General features: G+C 38.5%; 2 protein-coding genes across 2 annotated transcripts in view; one reads left to right on the top strand and one right to left on the bottom strand.

The window, feature by feature from the left end:
* Positions 1-23,336, bottom strand: part of Ctnna1 (catenin alpha 1) — a 115,520-nt gene that overhangs the window by 22,012 nt on the left and 70,172 nt on the right. The window contains exons 8-9 of the mRNA XM_051202268.1: positions 7,523-7,603; positions 6,312-6,464 (exon numbers count right to left, since the gene is read on the bottom strand). Coding sequence (XP_051058225.1) covers positions 6,312-6,464; positions 7,523-7,603 — 234 coding nt within the window. The remainder of the gene's footprint in view (positions 1-6,311; positions 6,465-7,522; positions 7,604-23,336) is intronic.
* Lrrtm2 (leucine rich repeat transmembrane neuronal 2) lies at positions 12,771-15,923 on the top strand. Its single transcript, XM_051202270.1, has 2 exons — positions 12,771-13,464; positions 13,812-15,923. Exons 1-2 carry the CDS (start codon positions 13,461-13,463, stop codon positions 15,356-15,358), a joined length of 1,551 nt encoding a protein of 516 aa, XP_051058227.1. The 5' UTR covers positions 12,771-13,460; the 3' UTR covers positions 15,359-15,923.

Genomic DNA, 23,336 nt, shown 5'->3' with positions numbered 1-23,336 from the left:
AATCAGAGTCTGGGTGCTGGCTGAATCTAAAGAGAGAGCATCTATGAACAATGAGAGTTAGAGAGTTCACTAGTCTAATAGCTGCTGGGAAGCATGTACTCAGCACCACTCTATGTCCATATACCAAAAGAACATTATATTAGAGTGGATAGAGCTAAATAAATGTGAAAATTAAGTAAATCTACTAATTTCAGATAGTAAGGAACCCTGTGAAGGATAAAAGCTGAGGGGATCTAGGAAAAGCCTTTCTATGGAGGTGAGTTTTAGGCAGAAAGCACATTCAGGCCTAGACATTGTAGAGAAAAGTATGATGGGCCAGCAAGGAGACCCTATAGGACTAAAGGCAGAAGGAAATGCAGATAGGACACTTCATGAGCTATGATTAACTACAGTTTCTAACTGTATCACATCTGTCCCTAGCAGCCATGGCACAGGTAGGTGAGAAAAGTCCTGAATGGATGATCTGATTCAAAGAGATCGTACTGGCTTTCTTCTCGGGAAAGAAGTTAGACAGGAATTAAAGTGCCAGCCAAATACCTGTTAGTGGCTGCTGCAGAAATCCAACAAGATGATAGTTATACTACATTAAACACAAAGACAATGATGGGAGTTTACTGGTCAGATTTGGAACTTGGGGAAGATCAAAGATAGTCCTTAGAATTTTGAGAAGCTGAGCAGGAGACAGCATCAAACAAAATAGCAATACATAAGACAGCAAGGCAACTTAGCTTCATGGCAGAGACTATAAACAGACAACTACTAACCATTTTTTAAAAATGATGTGTTCTGTTCACTGCGACACACACAATGGCCATAACAGAAATGAGGGAATCAAGTTGCGTTTCTGCATGTTATGTTATCGTTTGTCTTAGCAAACACTCAATCAACCCACTATGGTATCAATTTTGTACATATAACAACAACAAGAAAATAATATAAATAAATCTGAATCTCATACATTGTTTTCTTTTTTGTGCTTCAAAATCTCATCCCCAGTTTCTAAAACTGAACTTAGAAAAGTTCTACTTTAAAACACTAATGTCCTACAATGTACCTCATCTAAAGTGGCACTTTTAGTCCCAAGCCACCAAGCTATTATTTACATGCTTTCAGAAACTTGTACTTTTTTAACAAATAAAGGGCAGGGAGGTTGTACCTAAGAATGCTGCCAAAGACAAGTTTAGGCATTCCCTGACTAATGCCCTGGACCCTAGAATTCAGCAATCACAAAACAGCCGCTTCAGCATAAAGATATCTGTCTACTCGATGACCAGAGGTGCAGTATCTAAAGACTGAAGTCAGACAGTCAGGCTTGCAAGGCAGAGGCAAGCATTTTGCCCATTGTGCTATCTTTGTTACATGTCAACTTGACAAAAGTTAATCTTTTTGGAAGAAGAAACCTCAATTGAGAAGATGGCCCTACAAAGATTGGCCTATGGTGCCATCTTCTTGATTGAGGACTGATTTGAGAAGGCCATTATGGGAGGTGACACTTGGCTAGTGCCAGTAAGTAGAGCTCCAATGTACCAGCTCTTGCCTTCAGGCTTCTGACCTGAGTTCCCCTATTGGTGGGCCATGATGCAAACTGTAAACTACAATAAACGCTTTCCTCCTCAAGTTGCTATTCAATCACGGTGTTTTACTGGAGCAATAAAAACCCTAAGACACCATCATGTCAGATCTGGGCCCCATTTCTTTAAAATAATAAGAAATCAGGATACACACTTCAGGAATAAGGTGTGATATGCTGTCATCTGATTTGAGGTGCAGTTCATGGTACGCATATAGCAGTAATAGCCAAGTATTCATGGGAAGCCAAAGCAAAGAGCTTAAACTTTAAACATAAGTCAAACCAGAGTCATCAACTCTGAGGCAACACTGATAAATTATGCTTCAATCACTGGCTAGCATTTTGCAGAGCAGTTGCTCTCCATCTCTCTTGCAAATCTGTTTCTCATCTTCTAGAGTGACTTTTAATGACAGGAAAACTGGACAGGACAGTAGGGAACCTGCTCGGGAAGAACACAGGGTGCACATAACCACAGAGAAAATGCTAAGACAAACTATGCCTTTATATAATTATCTCATGCTGAATACTGAAAGGGACATGAGGGGAACAATGTAGACCTGTCTATCTAGATGTCTTAGTAAGATAAAAATAAAAGAATTCTTAACTGGCCAAAACATCAATTATACATAAGACCTGTTCAATCAGGAGATTTTTAGTGGCAAGTTAAAGGTTCTATCTTATGCTTTATCTTCAACAACATTTAAAAAACAGATTAGATGAAAGGAAAAATGACAGCAGAAATCCTGACACAAGATTACACAAGATTACAGTGTAAGTTTACACTGAGCATCAAAAGTACACACAGAGCCAAATGCTCACCTGCATGCACACTGACTGAAATGGACCTGGTGTCACTAAAGAGTATCTCTCTAGGGAAAAACCTAGGAGCTCTAACTGACTGTGAGCTAAATGGGAATTTCAGCACATAGCCACTGCTCAAAAGGCCAAAATCATCCTATGATATAATGCTGAGTCATTCTCCAGAATGATGAAAGCCTGGAGCAGGTGTTGACTGAGAGCTACACTTGAATAGAGGACACTCAGGGAAGAGCTCTGATAAAAAGAAAGCCCCCCCAAAAGCCTGGAAATCATCTAGCACTTTCCAGAGACTTGTGAAGTTTTTAGTAATTACATTAAAAAACTAAAAAGGTGAGATACATTTAATCTTTAAAAAAGCTGCTATCTTTTGAACATATAATAAATTCAATGAACCATGTTATTTTTTTTAGACTAAAAGTATGTATTTTATACTGAACATACTCTCAACTCCCAAATGTTTAACAGCAAGAGTACATGACAGCTTCCCTCTCCCAACAGTCAGGAGAAACTCCACCAGTGTCATACACTGTCTTTGAGGACACTGAGTTATCTATGACTGAAAGACTGAAGGAGTCCCAGGAGGCCTACAAGATTTTTAGACTGGGGATGGGTTGAGGTGGGGAAACAGAAATAACACAGAGTTTCACTATGCAGCCCCAAGCTAGCCTGGAACTCGCTAATAGATCAGGATGACCTTGAATTCCTAGACTCTGCCTCCCAAGTACTCAACATATGTGATACTTAAAAAAAAAAAAAAGCTACACAGAAAGGGATTTATACAGCTGAATAAAAACCTATGCTTTTATGAGAAGTAAACATTGAATATTCCACTTGATTCCCACAGAGAAGAGTAAATTTGACTGGTAAAGGCAAAAACTCCAAAGAAAAGCAAAGCTCAAAGCCAATCATACCAGATAAGAGAAGTAGTAATAGAACAGACTCAGCAGCCTTAACCTCTTCTGTGGTACTTACATGTAGAAGGCTAGGCAGATTATGTGCTCAAGATAGCTACTAAAAATCATGCATGTGACGTACCTTCTCAATACAGTGAAATACACAGTGCTGTGTATTATGTAATTTGCATGGTCTGATTTTTGATTCATCATAAAATCCAAATATTCCTCAACTTTTTGGAATTTATATAAGAACTGATAGTTTACACTAACGAGATGACCCGGGGTAGGGGATCAACCATCTGATTAAATAATTGGAGCTTTTCAGGCCAGTGTGACCTGGGGAAGAGTGAGACTGATAATGAGGTCCATCAACCAGGCATATATAATGAAACTTGAACAAAGTTTCTGGGCATAGAGACTCGTGGGAGCTGTTAGGCTGGTATATCTACCAATGTCACAGGAGGGTGGAGTGCCCCAATTCCATCTGTATAGAGGACAAATTTTTTTCTAAAGCTCCAACCTATGTGTCTCTTAATTTGGCTAGTCCTAACTAAAAGTTTTGCCCTTCAAATAAAATGTTGTATGTATGTGTTGTTCTAGTGAATTATCAAGTCAGAATTAGGTTATGAAAATGCCTAGCATTTGAGGCAAGCTGGTCAGAGTGGTAATATCTTGGAAGTCTTAGGCTGGCATTTGAATTATGGATCTTGTTGGGGCTTATGACCTTATCCTGTAGGATTACACTAATTCTTGGCAGTTAATGTCAGAAATCTGTTGCAGTATTTTAGAAAGATCACTCCTTCCAAACATATTCACAAATATTATTAGTGGTTGTAGAACTTCATCTTCTCCTTTCTGGTTACATGCATATAAACTATTCTTAATTCTGCTGAACCAACAAGGAAAAGTAGGCCTTCACATCAAAGCAGACATTAGGGGATTAATAAAAACACACTGAAGCATTTTCACCTTTGCTAAGAAACAAGTGTCTGGTTAGTTCAAGTGTATCATTATAATACAAAGGTTGCAGGGGAAGAGAAGTCTTGTCATGGGAGAAAAGTTCTGACTTGAGTCAGGAGTTTGAGGCTTCTAACATCTTAAAAATTAATTTCCTTTTCATGGACATAGTAATTATATATCTTACTGACTCAATTATCATAAATATAATCATAACTGTTTGCAGAATGGCACTACATAGCCTGGGGTTATGCCTCAAGTCATGAAAATCCTGTGTCATTTAATATACAGGTAAGATGTAGGAGAAGGTAATGAGTGTAGAGGGCACGCAGAGGGAAAAGAGGTAAGAAAAGGGTTAGAACTGAGCTGTGATGAGGAGCATCACACTTTAATCTCCAAAGACTGTGTTCAAAATGAAATGAAATGTTTAAGTTTCCAAAAACTCAAGTCCAGCCAGTGATTGATCCACATTTTCCCTGTCTCCCAGCAACATCATTTTGTTTTCTCAAGACAGGGTCATACTATGTATGACTATGTATGACTGGCTATCCTGGAACTCACTATAGACCAGGCTGGCCTTGAACTCACAGAGATCTGTCTGCCTCTACCCCATGGATGAACTCTGACCAGCACAGTTACTGTTTCCCAATGGTGTGGACCACTGGACCAATAAGCGGATTCACTACAGTGGAGGTATGCAAATTGGGAGATGCTCTCAGTTACCAATGAAAAGGATTGTGGAAAGTACACAGGGTTGTATTTCATAGGTGCTCATCAGATCAACTATATTTTGCTGGTAGGAGAGTGTAAGGATTGCATAACTGGCATAATAAAGAGCCCTCTATGAAGGTACAGACATGAGCTACCCTCTCTTCAGACACTGATACTCAGGCCTTAATAATGCCTATCACTCAAAGGAACTTTTTAATAAGTAGGCTACTTTTTTGTTGTTGCTATTTTTGAGACAGGATTTCTCTGTATTGCTTTGGAACCTGTCCTGGATCTAGCTCTGTAAACCAGGCTGGCCTCGAACTCACAGAGATATGCCTGCCTCTTGACTCCCGAGTGCTGGGATTAAAGGGGTATGTGACCAATGCCTGGCATAGGTAGGCTACTTTTAAGAGACTGGTTTCCTGAACACAATTTCTGTCCATTTGGAAATCGCGTCTTGTATTGTTACATGACTGTTGTGTACCAGATTATGCTTAATGGAGATACAAATGAAACTCTCCAATTTTAGTTCCAAATGTCAGAACTATTAACTTGAATAACAGGATGACCTATGCATTATGTACTTAATTCTATTCAGAAAAACACTTAAGTCAATATTCAAAGAAAACAGGGTGTAAAATTAGTAAGGAGTTTAAATGTGATTACTGATATTTTCCTTGGAATGACAGGGTTTCTCTGTGTAGTCCTAGCTCTGTGTAGACCAGGCAGGCCGTCAACTCAGAGATCTGCCTGCCTCTGCCTCCCAGTGCTGGGATTAAAGGCGTATTCTACTGAGACCCAGTTCCTTGGAGTGTTTTTATAGTGTTAACTTGGGCTGTGTCAGTATAAATCACATTTTACATTCAGCTTTTAAATAATGACCACCTACGAATGGGTTTATGGGATATTTATCAACTATTAGTTTCTGTACTATTGTTATGTTTTGTGTGTATCTCATTTCTAAACTATGCTAATAATCAATATAAATTCATTTAACAAATAAAGAAAATATCTTGAAATTAAGTGGCAATTCACCTTTTCTAATTATTACTTTACACACCAACCATTTCCACACACATTTCTAGTGTAAAAGCACTAGTTGATGTTGGAACCTGTTTACTCTTAAAACAGGACTGAGCCAAGTCTTTTGTTTTGCATAAGGCAAAAACACCTAGCATATCTATTATTCCTTTGGTCCTTGGAATGTGAAAAATAATAGTTATAATAGAGACCCTGTGATAACTGAGACTGTTTATAAGTGTTATATTTTCAGTGAGTCCTTAAAAACATACAGCTAATTCAATCTTGTAAAATTGACAACTCATCAAGATACTAATTAAGACCACTAATACGCTTACCTCAATCAACTTGTTGGCATGCTCACGGAAAACCTGGGCATACTCCTTAACTTCTTTCTCATTTCCATTTTTTGCAGCTTCGATCAGTACTAAAAGAGGGACGTTGGTCTCCAGGAAAGAATCTGATACATGGTCCATGACAGCTTTGCGAAGCTAATAATTAAATTGTATAAATGTGGTTTTATTTCTTCTAAGAAGTTAAACTGTGATATAATATATCTAATAGAAGCCTATGAAAGATAGGCAAAACTTATTATACAACTAAACCCCCCATGTAAGCAATGCATTGAAACAACCTGCGAGAAAGGAGCATGGTTTATACTGAACTTGGTACTTTAGCAACAAAATTTCAGTTTTCATGGGAGTACCTTTTTTCTTTCCTTGGAACTTACAAAACTAAATGGATCACAACAATGTTCTGGATTGAACTGGCACATAGCTTTGGAATATATGTAATCAGCCTAATTAGTTAAAATTACATATTAAAAAAAAAAAAAAAAAGGAAAAGAGCACTCTGGTTTATCTACACTACACTATAAATTTTAAATGTTATCTTTCTAAGAATCACTTGGTTCACCAAAGGCACATCAATTTTTAGTTTTGCTTTTTATCTAGTATGAACAATAAAATGTCTCTAATTTCTGAAACTGTCCAAATTCCCACCATAATTTACATCTTAATACATTACACTATGTATTTATAAAGTCAACTCTTAACTTCTTTTAAAAAACTAACACAAAATTTAGTTTCAAAATGTATCATTTAAAGGAGCAGATTTTTAAATTTACTAACATGGAAAATTCAGTATCTCCAACATGACTATACTTGAGATAAAAGACATTTCCACCAGTGGGAACAAACTGGTGATATATAAACAGAATGGGTACACACATGAGTAACTGGAATCTAGTGTGTGGAAGTCAATACAAGAAGACCCTCTAAGGTGTTTTCACAGGTCCCTAAGTCATCTTAAATTGATTCTCCTCCCCATATACCCTAATTTATTCAGTCTACCCAGAGGAAACATAATAGTCAACATCCCTCTGAGACTTTTTAGACATTAATAAGCTTATTAGCAACAGAACAGAAATCACTTTTGTGAACTTTCCCTTTCCCTTAATTAAAAATATAAGCCTATATTTATTAGAATTTTAATCAAACTAAAACTGAAACCTTAGGAAATAAAATTAACTTTTTTTTTTTAAGCTTACCTGTCTACGCAAGTCCCTTGTTTTCTTGGTCATTTTATCTATTGCAGAGTTGAGTGCATCACTTCTTTCTTTCCGTCCAGCCTGAATAAACAGATGCTCATGTGAGTATACTTCAAGAAACATTAAAGAAAGTCTATAAATATTTAGTGGTAAACAACACTGAAATGGAAAAAAGGACCAACAGTAAAATGGGCTTTACATTTTTTAATCATTTTATTTTTAAGTGTAAGGTGTTTTGTCTGTATATGTATCTGTGTATCATGTGTGCCTCCTGCCCAGAGGCCAAAAGAGGGTATCAGATCTTGTAGAACTGTAGTTACAGATGGTTAATTGTCAAGTGGGAGCTGGAAACCAACCAGGATCCTCTGCAAGAATAGCAAGTGCTCTTAACCGCTGAACCATCTCTTCAGCCCTGCAACACTGTAGTTTGGGGGACAGACTCTGACTGAATCTGGAACTCATCTGACTTAGCTAGGCTGCCAGAGTTAGTTCAGCAAGCTGTGGGGATTCTCCTGTCTCCATTTCTTCAGTTTTAAGACAATAAAAATGTACCATCACATCTGACTTTTTTACATCAACTCTGGGAATCAAACTGAGATCGAGGTCCTTGTGCGCGCAGCGCAAACGATTTACTTACGACACTTATTTCCCAAGCTCTTAAAAGTAAGATGCAGGTGTAAAGAGACAGCTCAATAGAGTTGCTCACAACTATCTGCAATTCCAGTTCCATGCCATCTTCTGGTCTCCAAGGGCACCAAGTATTCATGAAGCACACATGTAGGCAAAACACTCATTCACACAAAGTAATAATTTAAAAATCACATCCATGAACTAACCTGAGGGAATTACATAGCAGGAACATCCTCTTTAACACACAATGCCATCTTTTAATTCTGCCTTTGTTAAACTACCCTAAAAATCAATTTTTTTTGTTACTGTGGGAACAAAAGGTTATGTCTCAGGTTAGAAGGCTTTTGTCAGGGAAGGCAGTGGTAGCACATGCCTATGGTCTCAGCACATGAGAGACAGGCAGGCAATACTCTGTGAGTTCCAGGGCCACACAAAGAAACCCTGTCTTTTTTTAAAAAAAAAAAGGCCAGTTAGCTCAGATGCAGTTACTGACCCTTCTAGAATGTGCTGGACAGAGCACTTAAGTCAGCATATTTCTTTGTTGGCTTTTAGTACAAAGAGCAAGTTTAGGGTTCCGGTTATCCTCAAAAAAATGTAATTGGAATATAACATACATACATCTGCAGCACTCACAAGTTGAACACTAACCTTGATAAATTAGCTTACTGAACTGAGCGAAAAAGAGATTAAGGAATTAGAGAAGAGCACTTGCTGCGCTTACACAGAACCTAGGTCCAGCTCCTAGAATCCACATACTGCTTATCTGTGTAGTTTCACAGGGTCAGACACTCTCTTCTAACCCCAATGGACACTGAGTACACACAGGGTACACATACATATATGCTGGGGTAACACACACATAAACTCAAAACAATTACTTCCTGCTTTATAAAACTGAATTTCTTCTTTTAAAATTAAAGTTCTATGAATTATTTATAAAATAAAGTAACCCAAACATAAACATTTTAAGAAAAGCAACCAGGGGGTACACATGAGTATGCATTATTCAAAGGCCAGATACCAGAAGTATTTTAGGATTCTGGGTTCCTTTTAGATTTTGGTATATTTATGCAGACTTTTTAATAATAATAATAATAATAATAATAATAATAATAATAATAATAAAAACTTTAAAACTGGAGAATTTGAAGTTTTCAGGTTAAGGATGTTGAACTTGTGTGTCTGTTAATTTACAAAGTAAAGTTAAGTGGTCCTGAGCTCTCACTTAACTGGAAAGCTATGTTCCACTGCATGGAAACCTCTGGGTGTTTGCTTCATTTTGACATGGGTGTCTCTGTTTAGCAGTGGCAAAGGGCTTCCTGAGAAAACAGTAAGGCATATTTCAGGCTTCAGGATAAAGCCTCCCTTCAGCAAATAAATGGCAGCCAAGCTGAAGAGAGGCAAAGGTTACTAGCTGGGTTAGTTTCTGAAAGTACAGTTCTCATTAGGAACTTTCATCTCATCAGACAGAGAAGCTGCTACTTCCTCCTATGTAACAAACTATTTATTTAGACAAAGTCCCATGCCTACTCCATTCCATATACTTAAATGGGCAGGACCAACTTAATCCTTTTCACAGAGGACTTAGAATCTAAAATAATTCAGAGCAGTCAGGACAAGGTGATACAATGCTTTTAATCTCAGTACTTGGAAGACAGGTGGATCTCTGTGAATTCCAGGCCAGCCTGATCTACACAGTGAGTTTCAGTCCACCCAGATCAACAAAGTAAGACCCAGCCTCACAATAATAATAATAATAATAATAATAATAATAATAACAACAACAACAATAATAATAATAATTTAGAGCAATACCTAATTCAACAATATCCAGTATCATGGAGTGCTATGATAGATGTTCCTAATGATAAAATACCACGTCAGAGTAATAGTCAAAATCATATAGAGGAAAAAAATTACATTCTTCCCTATCCCCACCCCAGTTTTTCGAGACAGGGTTTCTCTGTGTAGCCCTGGCTGTCTTGGAACTCACTCTGTAGACCAGGCCGGCCTCAAACTCAGAAATTGGCCCACCTCTGCCTCTTTAGTGCAGGGTTTGATGGCATGGATCACCACCACCCAGCAGATATTAACTCCACTCTTCATCCGTGTAACATGAAAAGGATGAAAAATACAACAGCCACGAAAGCAAAACCAAAGTTTTGACATTGTTGGTGGCACCTCAAGCACAGTTTAACCTCTAAATTTCAAAGCAAACCCATAAAAACCTACTCAACTACAAAACATCCCTCTGTAGACAAGGGGGAAATGTTCCAAGTTAAAGAATCTGTAACGATCTTCTCTTAAAGCTTTTCTGACATAAGCTTTCATCTTCTTATTTTATATACAATCCCTGGAGGAGTATGCCACTTCCAATACTTTGATGTAAGATTACCTAGCCATGCCCATGCTATCCATATGAGTTCTGATTCTCCAAATCTGCCATGCTCTCTCTTACCATATTCTGATTCCTATCTTTCCTTTGGATAAGAGTCACCTTTTTCTGGAAGCTTCCACTAGCCACTATTAAACCCCAAGTTCCATGTCCCTCCACAATGCTCCACAGCACACAGGACTTCCCTTTATAGCAATAGAAACCCTAAGACAGGCACAATTAAACAAACAGTGTGTGTGTGTGTGTGTGTGTGTGTGTGTGTGTGTGTGTGTGTGTGTGTGAGAGAGAGAGAGAGAGAGAGAGAGAGAGAGAGAGAGAGAGAGAAAGCTCAATGTCTACCATAAAAGAACAGAAAGTTTCACTTACATATCTGCAAGTCATTCCAAGTAGGAAAGTAACTCTCTAATCATTTGTGTATTTATTAAAAATAAACTCTCACATGGAATACAAGTATCTATAACCACTGCTTGATGAATTTCCTTAAACCTATTTTATGGAGGATTGTTGGGTGAATTTCCACCTTCTCTGCCTTGATGTTAACATGCAAAGAAGTCAGGAGTGGTGTGTACATACACACTGTCTCCCAGAAGTGGCATTGCCACTGCTAAGTGGAAAGGTCTATATGCAGAGTAAAGCTACTCTAAGTGTCTAGAAGAAAGTCTAGTTCAGAAGAACAAACGGGGACCTGGAGAGACGACTCACTGGTTTTCCAAGCACTCATATGGCAGTGGTTAACTAGCCATCTGTAACTCCAATCCCAGGGGATCCAATACCTCTTCTGACCTTTTCAGGAACCAAGCATGCTTGGGTTCAGAAATACACATGTAGGCAGAACACTGGTACAAATAAAATTTTTTAAAGAAAAACAATGGCATCCAGATAGAGGGAGCAATTATGAATGAATCTATCATGAGATCTCTCTCTCTCTCTCTCTCTCTCTCTCTCTGTGTGTGTGTGTGTGTGTGTGTGGTGGCTTGGTTGTTTTTCTGTTTGTTTGCTTTTTTTTTTTTTTTTTTTTTTTTTTTAAAGACAATGTTTCTCTGTGTAGCCTTGTCCTGGAACTCTATTGACCAGGCTGGCTTCAAATCACAGAGATTCTTCTATCTCTGTCTCCCAAGTCCTGGGATTAAAGGCATGTGCAACCACCACCTGCCACATACACACACCACTTTTAAGGCAAATACACTTTTAGGTGACAGTCTCAGCCTTCAAAACCCACAAAGTAAGCAGGTGAAAAAAATAACTGCTAAGTTGGAAAGGGCTGTGTCGTTCCTCAGTCACTCTGATGCAAAAAGTAGGAATGCCCACCCCTTCAGAGTGGTGGCAGGATCCTGTAACGTTGTAAGTGTAATGGCATGGGGAAAATAAGTTTATGCAGCCAGATCAGCAAGACAAAAAATGTCTGGCCTGCAAATATATCCCTGATTCATGTGAGACGTTTATATAACACTAACCATAAACATTCATGTTTGAAAAGTTATCTAACAGGGAGAAACTAGAGTTGTCAAGCAAAAACAACCAAAACAAAATCCTATTCCAATATAAATGCCCTTTCATATTCATGAGAGAAATTTAAAAAGAGTTCTATGAAATACAAAGTCAGTTCATAAGAGTGCCAGTAAGAGATGGTGCCACACACCCCGATCTCAGCAGTAATTGTAGTGTTCAATTAAGGAATACGTGAAATGTTGAAGTAGAAATCCTAAAGACTGTGTGAGAATCCAGGCACAATACAATACTTGTCCAAAATTGTCTGTTCCACTGCTAACATAGTGGTCACATGTATAAATATGATGGTGTCAATCTGTTCTCTTCTGGTAGGACATCCAAAGATCGACTTAGCATTGTTTTCCAATCAGAATGGTAATAAAACATTGTTATATAATAAGCACAAAAGAATTATTTAGAGTTCCCTTAAAATTCTGAATGGAAGGAGGAAACGCCAAAAGGGTTTCTTTTGGAAGCTACCCTCTTTGTTTTTCTTTATACTGTTAAATTCTTAATGAAGCCCACTTAGTTTACCAACAGTCATATTTGCTTTTTACCAAGCATGACAAGAAGGCAATTGAGTAGATTTCCAAACTACCAGAGCAGAGGCGTACCTTGCATAGGCTGGCATTAAATCAGCACTTTATAAATCAATCGTGCCCATTTAGATGATCTCTATGCAGAATCGGCAGTCTAACACTAGCTCTCACACGCATTAAAAATCATCACTCTGCTAGTCCAACTCACTGTTCAGATGGGTCTTCTTGAATGCAGCATTTATTACAACCTCATTGTTGCTTCCTACACTGAAGGAATACCAAATTCTCAAGTCGAGTTCTTCTTTCTCAATTTATTGTAAACAGGGGGTCCTGTAATGACCCTGACACTGTTACAAAGCACAGTGCTTTTTAACAGTAAAGCTTCTGGAAAACCCAAACAAAAGACACGTCACCCGGTGACGTCAGCCTATATACAGTTCTGTGTGGTCGCAGCACATAAGCAAATCCATTCTTGTGCAGTTTCTCGGAAAAGCTTTTCAGTAAATGCACTCATGCTGCTCCAGAAGCCCTTCTCTGCAACAAGCCGCCCATCTGCCATCAACAAGTTAAGAGCGAGAGAACTAACAGCTGCGGTAAGGAAAGCCTGAAGCCGATGGTCAGCAGTAATCAGGGGAGGAGATTATTAACTTATAATCAAAGCTGATGTAGGGATCAGAGCACCACAGAAAATGAAACCGATGCTATCCAGAGGAATATCCTAAGGAAAAGCCAATTCATCCTGGCAGATTTGAATTTTACTTGGAAAGCCTGGGACACAGACAACAGGAAACCGGTCAAAGGCTCCTGCATGTTAGAGCCTTTTACAGACTCACTGCGTTGAGTCTGACAACCTCGACTGAATGCAGCCTCCAATGTGCTCAGAAGAATGGGTAAGTCTATGCATTTCTATGGTATTTCTTGTACAATCAAAGAGGAGCCAAGCTTTATAAAACAAGCCAGTGAATTCCCATTTTATGATGCAAATTACTTGTTTCGGGATTTTAAGATTTATATAAAGGAATATAACACTAAGAAAAAGGACATGTTTTAATCTCTTTTATACATGGTTTAAGTTTTGTGTTCCAGTATACATGGTTAATTTTTCTGCAGTAAATGAAAAATGTTACATGCAATGAAATCTTTCATTATGATGTTACATTGTTGTTGTTTTCAACAGCCCCTCTGTTCTGCTGAAACATATCCTATCTTCTTGTTTTCCTTAAATTATATTCTGCAGGCTTACATTTCAAGTGGCCATTAGGGGCCCCTATGCTGGCAGCAATATATGCAATGAGTGTGGTTTTAAAAATGCTGCCTGCCCTGGGTATGGCGTGTCCACCCAAATGCCGCTGTGAGAAGCTGCTATTCTACTGCGACTCTCAGGGCTTCCATTCAGTGCCAAACGCCACAGACAAGGGCTCTCTGGGCCTGTCCCTGAGGCACAACCTCATCACAGCGCTTGAAAGAGATCAGTTTGCCAGCTTCAGTCAGCTCACCTGGCTCCACTTAGACCACAACCAAATCTCAACAGTGAAAGAAGATGCTTTCCAAGGACTATATAAACTTAAGGAGTTAATCTTAAGTTCCAACAAAATATTTTACTTGCCAAACACTACTTTTACCCAACTGATTAACCTGCAAAATTTGGACCTGTCTTTTAATCAGCTGTCATCTCTGCATCCTGAGCTCTTCTATGGCCTTCGGAAGCTGCAGACCTTGCATTTGCGTTCCAACTCCCTGCGGACTATCCCAGTACGCCTGTTCTGGGACTGTCGTAGCCTAGAGTTTCTGGATCTGAGCACAAACCGTTTGCGAAGTTTGGCTCGCAATGGATTTGCAGGATTAATCAAACTGAGAGAGCTTCACCTAGAGCACAACCAGCTGACAAAGATTAATTTTGCTCATTTCCTCCGGCTAAGCAGTCTGCACACGCTCTTCTTACAATGGAACAAAATCAGCAACTTGACGTGTGGGATGGAGTGGACCTGGAGCACTTTAGAAAAGCTAGACCTAACTGGAAATGAAATCAAAGCCATCGACTTAACAGTGTTTGAAACCATGCCTAATCTTAAAATACTCCTCATGGATAACAACAAGTTAAGCAGTCTGGATTCCAAAATTCTCAACTCCCTGAGATCCCTCACAACCGTTGGCCTCTCTGGCAATCTGTGGGAATGCAGCCCCCGAGTATGTGCTCTGGCCTCCTGGCTGGGCAGTTTCCAAGGTCGGTGGGAGCATTCCATCCTATGCCATAGCCCTGACCACACCCAAGGAGAGGATATTCTAGATGCAGTCCATGGGTTTCAGCTCTGCTGGAATTTATCAACCACTGTCACTGCCATGGCTACAACTTACAGAGAACCAACCACTGAATATACAAAAAGAATAAGCTCATCAAGTTACCATGTAGGAGACAAAGAAATCCCAACTACTGCAGGCATAGCAGTTACTACAGAGGAACACTTTCCTGAACCAGACAATGCCATCTTTACTCAGCGAGTAATTACAGGAACAATGGCTTTATTGTTTTCTTTCTTTTTTATTATTTTTATAGTGTTCATTTCCAGGAAGTGCTGCCCTCCCACTTTAAGAAGAATTAGGCAGTGCTCAATGATTCAGAACCACAGGCAGCTCCGATCCCAAACTCGACTCCATATGTCAAACATGTCAGACCAAGGACCGTATAATGAGTATGAACCCACCCATGAAGGACCTTTCATCATCATTAATGGTTATGGACAGTGCAAGTGTCAGCAGCTGCCATACAAAGAATGTGAAGTATAATATCTACTCATCATCAAAACTCACATCAGATAAGTAACCTATTTTACATAGTAGGGGCTAAATACATATCTAATTTTTACCAATGGTGACATTAAGCCTAATTTTCCAAACCAAGTGGAGACTTGAGTTTTTGAAGTGTTGAAGTATTTTTAATTTTTTAATGAAAACATATTTTAAGTGTTAAATGAAGCAATGCTCATATTAATTTGCACTCTTGTTGGAAAGTCTAAATGCTTACTTCAATATAAAACATTTCATGTATGTAATTATATACTATTGTATGTAAACATTTACACTAAGATCTCCATATGTTATTTTTTTTTTTTTTTTTCTACTGAAGCAGTTCTGAAAGAAGCTACTAAACAAAAAATAGGTAGGGATGAAAACCTGTTTGATTATGATTCTCCATCCCATGGACCACAACTGGCTTCTTGCTTAAAAGGAAACAGCAAAGTTCTCTTGTAAGATAATGTGGTATTTACTCAAACTATAATTTACTGCCATTATGAGAAGTAGGCTTACATGTGTGCTTAAGACTGGTAAATATTAAACATTATTCTTTTCAGAGTTTGGCCTGGTTTAATAGACATTATCTAAGTTACATCATGAAACCAGCACCTTTTATATAACTCTAATAAAACCGGGTGACTCTCTAATTTTCAACAATAAACCCAAGCAATTATATAAAAAAAAAGCCTCACTATAATAAATCAATACTAAATAATTACACTGACTCCTTATACAATTCTAGTTTGACATGCAGGTTTTTGTGGCATTTACACTATTGTTTTAAACTAGTATTAAATTACCATTTTACTAATTAACTTACTAAATTCTATACTTATATAAAAACTTGCATTTGGAAAAGAGAAAAACTGAGTCAACCTAACAATCCATCTGGTGTGAATACAACCCCTCTCATGATTAAAGATGCCTTGACAAACTGTTTAAGCTTTCTCCTTCTGCCCTTTACTGATCTTTAAACCTCAAATACCCAATTTAAAAATAATCAGGTAATAAATATGCTTAACACTGATTCTTGCTATATTATAAAGGAACAGAATAGTTATTTTCAAAATATGTTAAAGCTTGCCCTTTAATAAAGATGCACATTTATACTGCTAGCTCCTTGTGAGACAGGCAGAACTCTTGACATAGGCCCTGCAGCCACACAACAGTAAGTGAGGGGTAAAGAGCAAAGAAAGACTCTGGAAACCAACTCTCAGGTTAGTGAAAGTTACAGAGCAGCAAATGCGATTATGTACAATTTGCACCAAATAAGCAATGCTCAGGGACCTGTATGATACAGAAGGAGGCTCTTCTGTGTAAATATGAACACTCTGATCATGGTAACAAATGACAAGGGTGGCACATTTTTTCATGAAGAAAGGAACCACAAATGTTCAATTATGACTTCTTTAAGGCAAATGATGGCATATGGGGGATTTAGACTCAAGGTACCAATTCATGTAGAATTGTTTGACAAAGAAGGTTCCACATATAGGAAAAAACTGAAATTAAATCATAATTTGATTCAGGGGGGAAAAAGAACCCAAAAAAACCTTCTTCTGTAGAAAGATGTTTAAATCCTTAAAGAAAGTCACCAACCTAAAAAAGAAAGCCATCCTTTCCTTAACATGTATGTTTATCACTATACCCTTCACTCAAAGCTTATTTTCTCCCCAAGATTGAATTGAAATTTTACTACAGATCTAGATTCAATCACAATTTTCCTCCTTTAGCAATGAAAAAGACACCCATATTTCAAATCTTTTAGCAAAAAGCAGACAATATTCAGGTTACAGTGAAAATATATGCTCTTTATATTTTGTAAGGTGGATAGATTAGTTTGGCCAAGCCTCAGAGCAGTTCAATTCAGTTGATCTCGAGTGGCAAGCGGTTCATCTGATAACCCTCTGAGACGCTGGGCTTGTCTGAGCCGAGACAGATGCTGGTTTTCTGGCACAGAGCACAGCACACTGCTTCCCCACTGGGGTGGGCTAGAATTTACCGACTCATGTACCATGGTGAACACTGCCATTTGTCAGGTGACAGACAGCTTGTTCACAGTACAGCTTTGAGCATCCAAGACTCAGCTGGCCCTAAAGGATGAGTGTTTTTTATCATTTCAATTCACAACCAAAATTAACTCAAACTGTGAGTTAAAAAGTAAGCAATATTAATTAGGACTCCTACTAACCCTAAAAGCTATAGCTAATAAAGCATAAGTAGCAGAGCAAGACATTTAGCACCTGAGAAGAGGGGTACCAAGGCCACGCACGGGGCATGCCTGGGGGAGGGGCACACAACAACGACAACACACTTCATTGTTTCCTTCCATGTTTTTGGTAATGCCAAACAAGTATATTCCTTTCTTTCTTAAAGCACAAATTGTCCACAGAAAGCAGAGTTCCATTTAGTTGATAAGGATTTGTGTTGCAGTATCTGTGCTAACCACTGGCCAGAGTAGGACTGCCTCCCAGCAAAACCACATGCAATTCCCAAGTCCTAAATGCGAAGGCTTTTAGGTGAGGTTTTACTCTCTTAAGCATCACCACCCAAATTTCCCCTCTCCCCAGTTTTAAAGATAGTAGAAAATGGCCATCACAAATCAGAAAAATGAAGTGTCCATCAAGAATTAGGAACAGTTTGAAACTACTGTTACTCATTTCTGTAGCCTACATGGAATTAAAGTGTACCTTTTTAATCTGAAAACCCATATAAAACTCATAATACTTACTGCCAGCATCAAAAAGCAGACACTAAGTTTTAAGCCAAAACAACAACAATTACCACATGTAATTTCTTAATGAGTCTAAGTTAATTCCTATACCAATTCAATGAATGGAAGTGCCTGACTTCCTAATTCCACTCACTAATTATTAAAATCCACCTGTTTATTATAAAGCTCATTACTAAAAGCTAGAGACCCCATCTTTCCAGCAAAAGCAAACTCTATGCAGCACCAGTCTGCATTCTAAAATATAAAGGTCTTACAATTCCCACATGTACCTGTGTAGAGGGTAGGACTATAATTCTTTCTCTCCCTTCCTCCCCCTCTAATATAATTTCTAAGAATATTTTAACAGCTAACTTACATGACCAGTGGCAGCACTATCTCAAGTCTGTTCAGAACACATTTTTTACATCTTCTCCGTTAAAATACTTGAATCAGAAAAGATGGTTTTTGGTTTTGTTTTTGTTTTTTAAAAGACAACATGGGCCATCTATAGATAGTAAGTACTTCTTTAGCTAACCTGGGGCAAACTCATAGCACTTGAATAAGGTCAAAACTAGAAAATGACCACAGAAGCTTTCTCATTCTACTATTGCAGACATCTGGAAATGTCTCCAACTCCTTCAACTAACCTTTCGTCCCTGAGTTTTTAAAATCAGTGTGATACATGGAATGTTTGATGAACCTACGAACCTATGAACACTGAGACATTGTTAAATTACCTTTAAGAGCCATGGGGGGAGGGTAGGAAGAAAATACTATTATATAAGGAATTGGGGTGGGGAAACCATAATACAGTGTACAGGAAAGTTTTGTTATTAAAATTGTGTATACTGTAAAAAAACAAAACTGTCTCCTTTGTTTATAACTCTCCCTGAAATCTGCCAGGGTTGACAGGAGAACCCTGAATAAGGCATTTGAGACAGACGTAAAATGAACAACTGTTCTGTGCCACGCTGCCTCTCAATGTCAAGCGTGCCTGCTGACAAAAGGGCAGCTAATCATTACCTGTCTTTTTCCACAGAAACAAAATCTGGCTAAAAAATGGGGTGGGGTGGGGTGGAGCAGTGACAACACACAGCAAACCACACTCAACTACCAGTTAGCAAATGGATAGAAAGTAGGGCTCAGAAGCCCTTAGGTTGGTTTTTCTCCTCTCAGTTCTTCTGGTACAACAGACTACCACAGCCTGAAGCAGTTGAAAAAGATACCCTGGTACCTGGACTTAATAAACTGAAACTTGGCCTCTACTTCAATATATAAATGCTAGAATCACCTTGCATACCCCCCTACCTGAAGTCCACAGGTGCTAACCATGCTAGGAATGTAAGACTCACTGTATGACCTCTACCCTAGTTGCTAGCTCAGAAGGTAGGAAACACTGTTTTACTAGTAATTTTGTTTGGCTTAAATACCCTCAGACAGGATGCTATGCCTATGCAGTCTTAGGGCAGAAACTACTTTGCCTTCTAGGTACCAACTGTCATGAATGATTCACCTTGCTTGAACGTCCTGCTTACCCAGTCCCAAGGCTGACAGAGCTGCTCAACCTGGAGCCTGAGAGATGGCATTTACGGTGTATCTACAATGACAAGCCAAACATGCTACATGCACGTTACAAGTATGTTGCACACCTGTAACCCCAGCACTAGATAGAAGTAGGAAGAGATAGGATCACTATGGCTTGCAGGCTGTCAGCCTAGCAAAAACCCATTAGCTATAGATTCAGAAATAAACTCTGCCTCAAAGAAGTCAAAGGTGGAGAGAGAAAAGGACAACCCAGTTTCATCTAGCCCCCATGTATGTGTGCACACAAATAGAAACTTGGCCTCCACTTCAGTGGAGAGATCTCAGCATCACCTTGTCAACGCCTCCACATATACAAAGAGAAGCCTACTTCTTCCCAACACTCAGTGATTCTTGAGACCAGCAGCTATGATAGTTCTCATGGCAGAAACCCAGTAACTACTGAGGAGGGAAGGACACACTCTACATGAAGAATAATTTGCATTGACACTAGATAGCATCTGTAATGGTGATTTTACATTTTACAAAAGAGGCAAATTCCCATACTTTATGAAGCTAAAAATAGACCTTATTAATATAATTCTCTTATATTTTGATCATCAAATCCCCATGTGGTTACACCTAACTTCTCTAACAATTATTTTAAGATTGCATGGATGACCACAGACTTAGGTTCCCACAGAAATTCAAATTAGATATTTCAATGTTAATTCAAGTGATTTCCACACTCCTTTTATAAAAATATGACTGACAAACTCGGTACAAGTCTCCCCTTGAACAAACTGTACAACTAATTATCTGTACAGAGAAAGAAAAGAGAAAGTATAACTATTCTAAACAGCTTTCCTCCATGTAAGTTTGACCTTCCTCTTCCCCAGATGATTGATGTTTTAGAAAAACTGGTCAACAAATCTTTAGCTTCCCTTCCACTTTAGAAAAGAGACACAGGGAGCAAGAAATCTCCAAGGCAGGCAATAATGAAGAATTGTAAGCTACAGAGCCCATAAATTATGCCTTCACCCCTCCCCCTTCCTCCCTCTCCCTCTTCTCCTCCCTCCTTCTCCCCCCCCACCCCGCCCTCCACCCAGTCTGGCCTCAAAGGAATCCCTGCTAGAAGTCCATTTTAAGGAGCACCTGTGAGCAAAATTAACTGGCAATGGCTAGAGACTCATCTCTTCCATGGGAGCCATATTTTAAAACCGCAGCTCCAGAAACAATTCTTAATGCAATGCCTTTTTTCAAAATTCAAAAAACTTTACCTAGAAGCACAGGGAAGATGTGCAAAAAGAGTGGTAGTAAAGGGTAAACTACACTGCAAGCCAATTTTAACTGTACTTGGAGCATAGCTCTATTGTTAGACTCTGGTGGCTATAGTTAAAGATTTACCAAAGCTGCAAGTTATTTGTCTAAAAAAGTAGTCAGCTAAGAATCAATAGCCATTTATATTAGCTACTGTTTTGTTATTTTAGGGGCCAAAATTTTTTTGTGAAAAACAAAAATATTTCCCCATCAGGATTCAGCTCAATGATACAGCACTTGCTTAGCATGTGAGAGCTGTCTCTCCCTCTTCACAGTCTTAGCTGTCAAATAAAGGAAGACCCAAATGGTTTGTACCCAGAACTTTAAAAAAAACAATGCAGCTGTAATTACATAAAGCCTAATTCTATAGAATCAAAAAGGTAGAACTCATCCTTATGTGCAGAATAGCTAAGATTCTAAACCTCAAAGGCCCAGAATATGCTTGAAAACTTCAAGAACCTTTAGAAATAAATACAATATTATATGTCAGATGGAACCATTAGGGAGGTTTTAGAAAGAAAAAAAAAAAAAAATCAACAGGCATGTACCCCATGTTAGCTCTGCCTGTACCCCATGTTAGCTCTTGATCAGCAAGCAGCCTATTGGTTCATGCTACATGCTTTGTTATCAACCAAGACTGGAAACCCAAAAGAATGATTAAGTAATTTATTTCTTCCTTGCAACATTTTATACTATGTGGTCCCCACACATTATACAGGTCACCCAGTAAGTATCTAAATAAATTTACACTTCTTCTATCTCCTTGACTAAGAATCTGTAAGATGATAACTAGTTTCCCAAGAAAGAACAAGTTTAAATTGATAAAGCAGTCACTGAGTTGACCAGCCAGAAATTTTAACTTCAAACCTGAAGACTCATTCTGTCTTCCTACATTAGTTGTGTTGATGTAGATAAGAACCCTTTCTTACCCCTACCCCATTCTGTGTTAACAATCAAACCTAGGGCCTCAAACATGCTAGGCAAGTACTCCTAATATTAGCTACATACCTAGTTTAAAAGCCCGAGAAAACAAGAGAGGAAAAAAATTAATTATTTTGGCTCATGCTTTAAAGGACTTCAAGCCATACTTGGATGAGTACATTGCTATGGGCCTGTGGTGAGGCAAGCAGAATACGGTGGCAAGAGCATGTGGCAGAGAAGGCTGCTCAACTCAGTGACCAGCTGGGAGAGAGGCAGCCACATGTATGACAAATCAGTGTTCCAGAGCACTCCTAGTGACCTACTTCCTCCAGCAGCCCATCTCCTAGTTTGGACCATCTTCCAATAATCATCTAATCATGAATCCATCAAATGGGTCAGTATTCATGATACCTTACAAAGCACCACAGCTGTGAATTAAGCCAGTATCATAGGGAAAAAAAACAAACAACACCAAAAAAAAAAAAAAAAAAAAAAACCCACAAAGCAAAAAAACAAAACTTCAGTAACAACCAAAGCTACAGGGTTTAGAATAGAGGTATATGTTGTCAAATGACTCTGAAATGCAGAAGAAGAAGGGGGGGGGGGGAGAGAAGGCAATTAAGTATGTGATAAGGTGATATACCAAATCTTAACAAAAATCAAGAAAATGGGTATTCACTGTATAGGTCTTTCAGTTTCTCTCTAAATGTGGGTGGTTCATAATAAAGTATTAATAGCAGAAAATATCACTATTGTAATTTATAATATTAGCAATCAAACACATTATTTCTCTCAACAAGACATACAAAGTTGCATGATGGTTAAGGACAGAAATTTTGCAATTATGCTGGTTCAAAATGGAGCACTTCCAGTTTCTAGCTATACTGAACCACTCTATGCTTTAACAGTACAAAATTCATACTTTAAAAATGAGATGAGACTGCATATAGCTGTTATAATTCCTGGCACAGAGTAAGTATGGAAGACTGAGTCCCTTTATTATATGTATGTTAATATTAATAAATATTTCAACTAATTCAATGAATGCTTCTTCAACTCCTACAATTAATATATAAAATTCACAGGTCTGGGCCACTTCCCCTCAAGAATTTATAGCTAATCAGAATTAAAACTAGTAACATTTAACAAGCAACTAATATAAGAGAATAAACCTGAAAATATGGGAGGTAGGTCTCATCCCTGAAGCTCCCTGGTTAGCAATCAGTCTAGTCAAACTAATGAAGTTCAGATACAGCTAGAGACTGTATCCAAAAAATAAAGCTAGATGGAACTGGAGAGGTGCTCGGCAGTTAAGAAGCACACCTGGTGTTCTTGCAGAGGACCCAGCTTTGGTTTCCAGTACCCACACAGCAGCCTCCCAACTGTCGTACTCCAGGTCCAGATCTGACATCTATAGGGGCCAGGAGACTGGGAATCAAACTCAGGTCCTCTGGAAGAGCAGGGTGTGATTTGTAGTGGGATATTCACTTTGTC

This window comes from Phodopus roborovskii, unplaced genomic scaffold (assembly GCF_943737965.1).
Source record: "Phodopus roborovskii unplaced genomic scaffold, PHOROB, whole genome shotgun sequence".
NCBI lineage: Eukaryota > Metazoa > Chordata > Mammalia > Rodentia > Cricetidae > Phodopus > Phodopus roborovskii.
The sequence above is the reverse complement of the archived record's forward strand: the minus strand, read 5'-3'. Positions and strand labels throughout refer to the sequence as shown.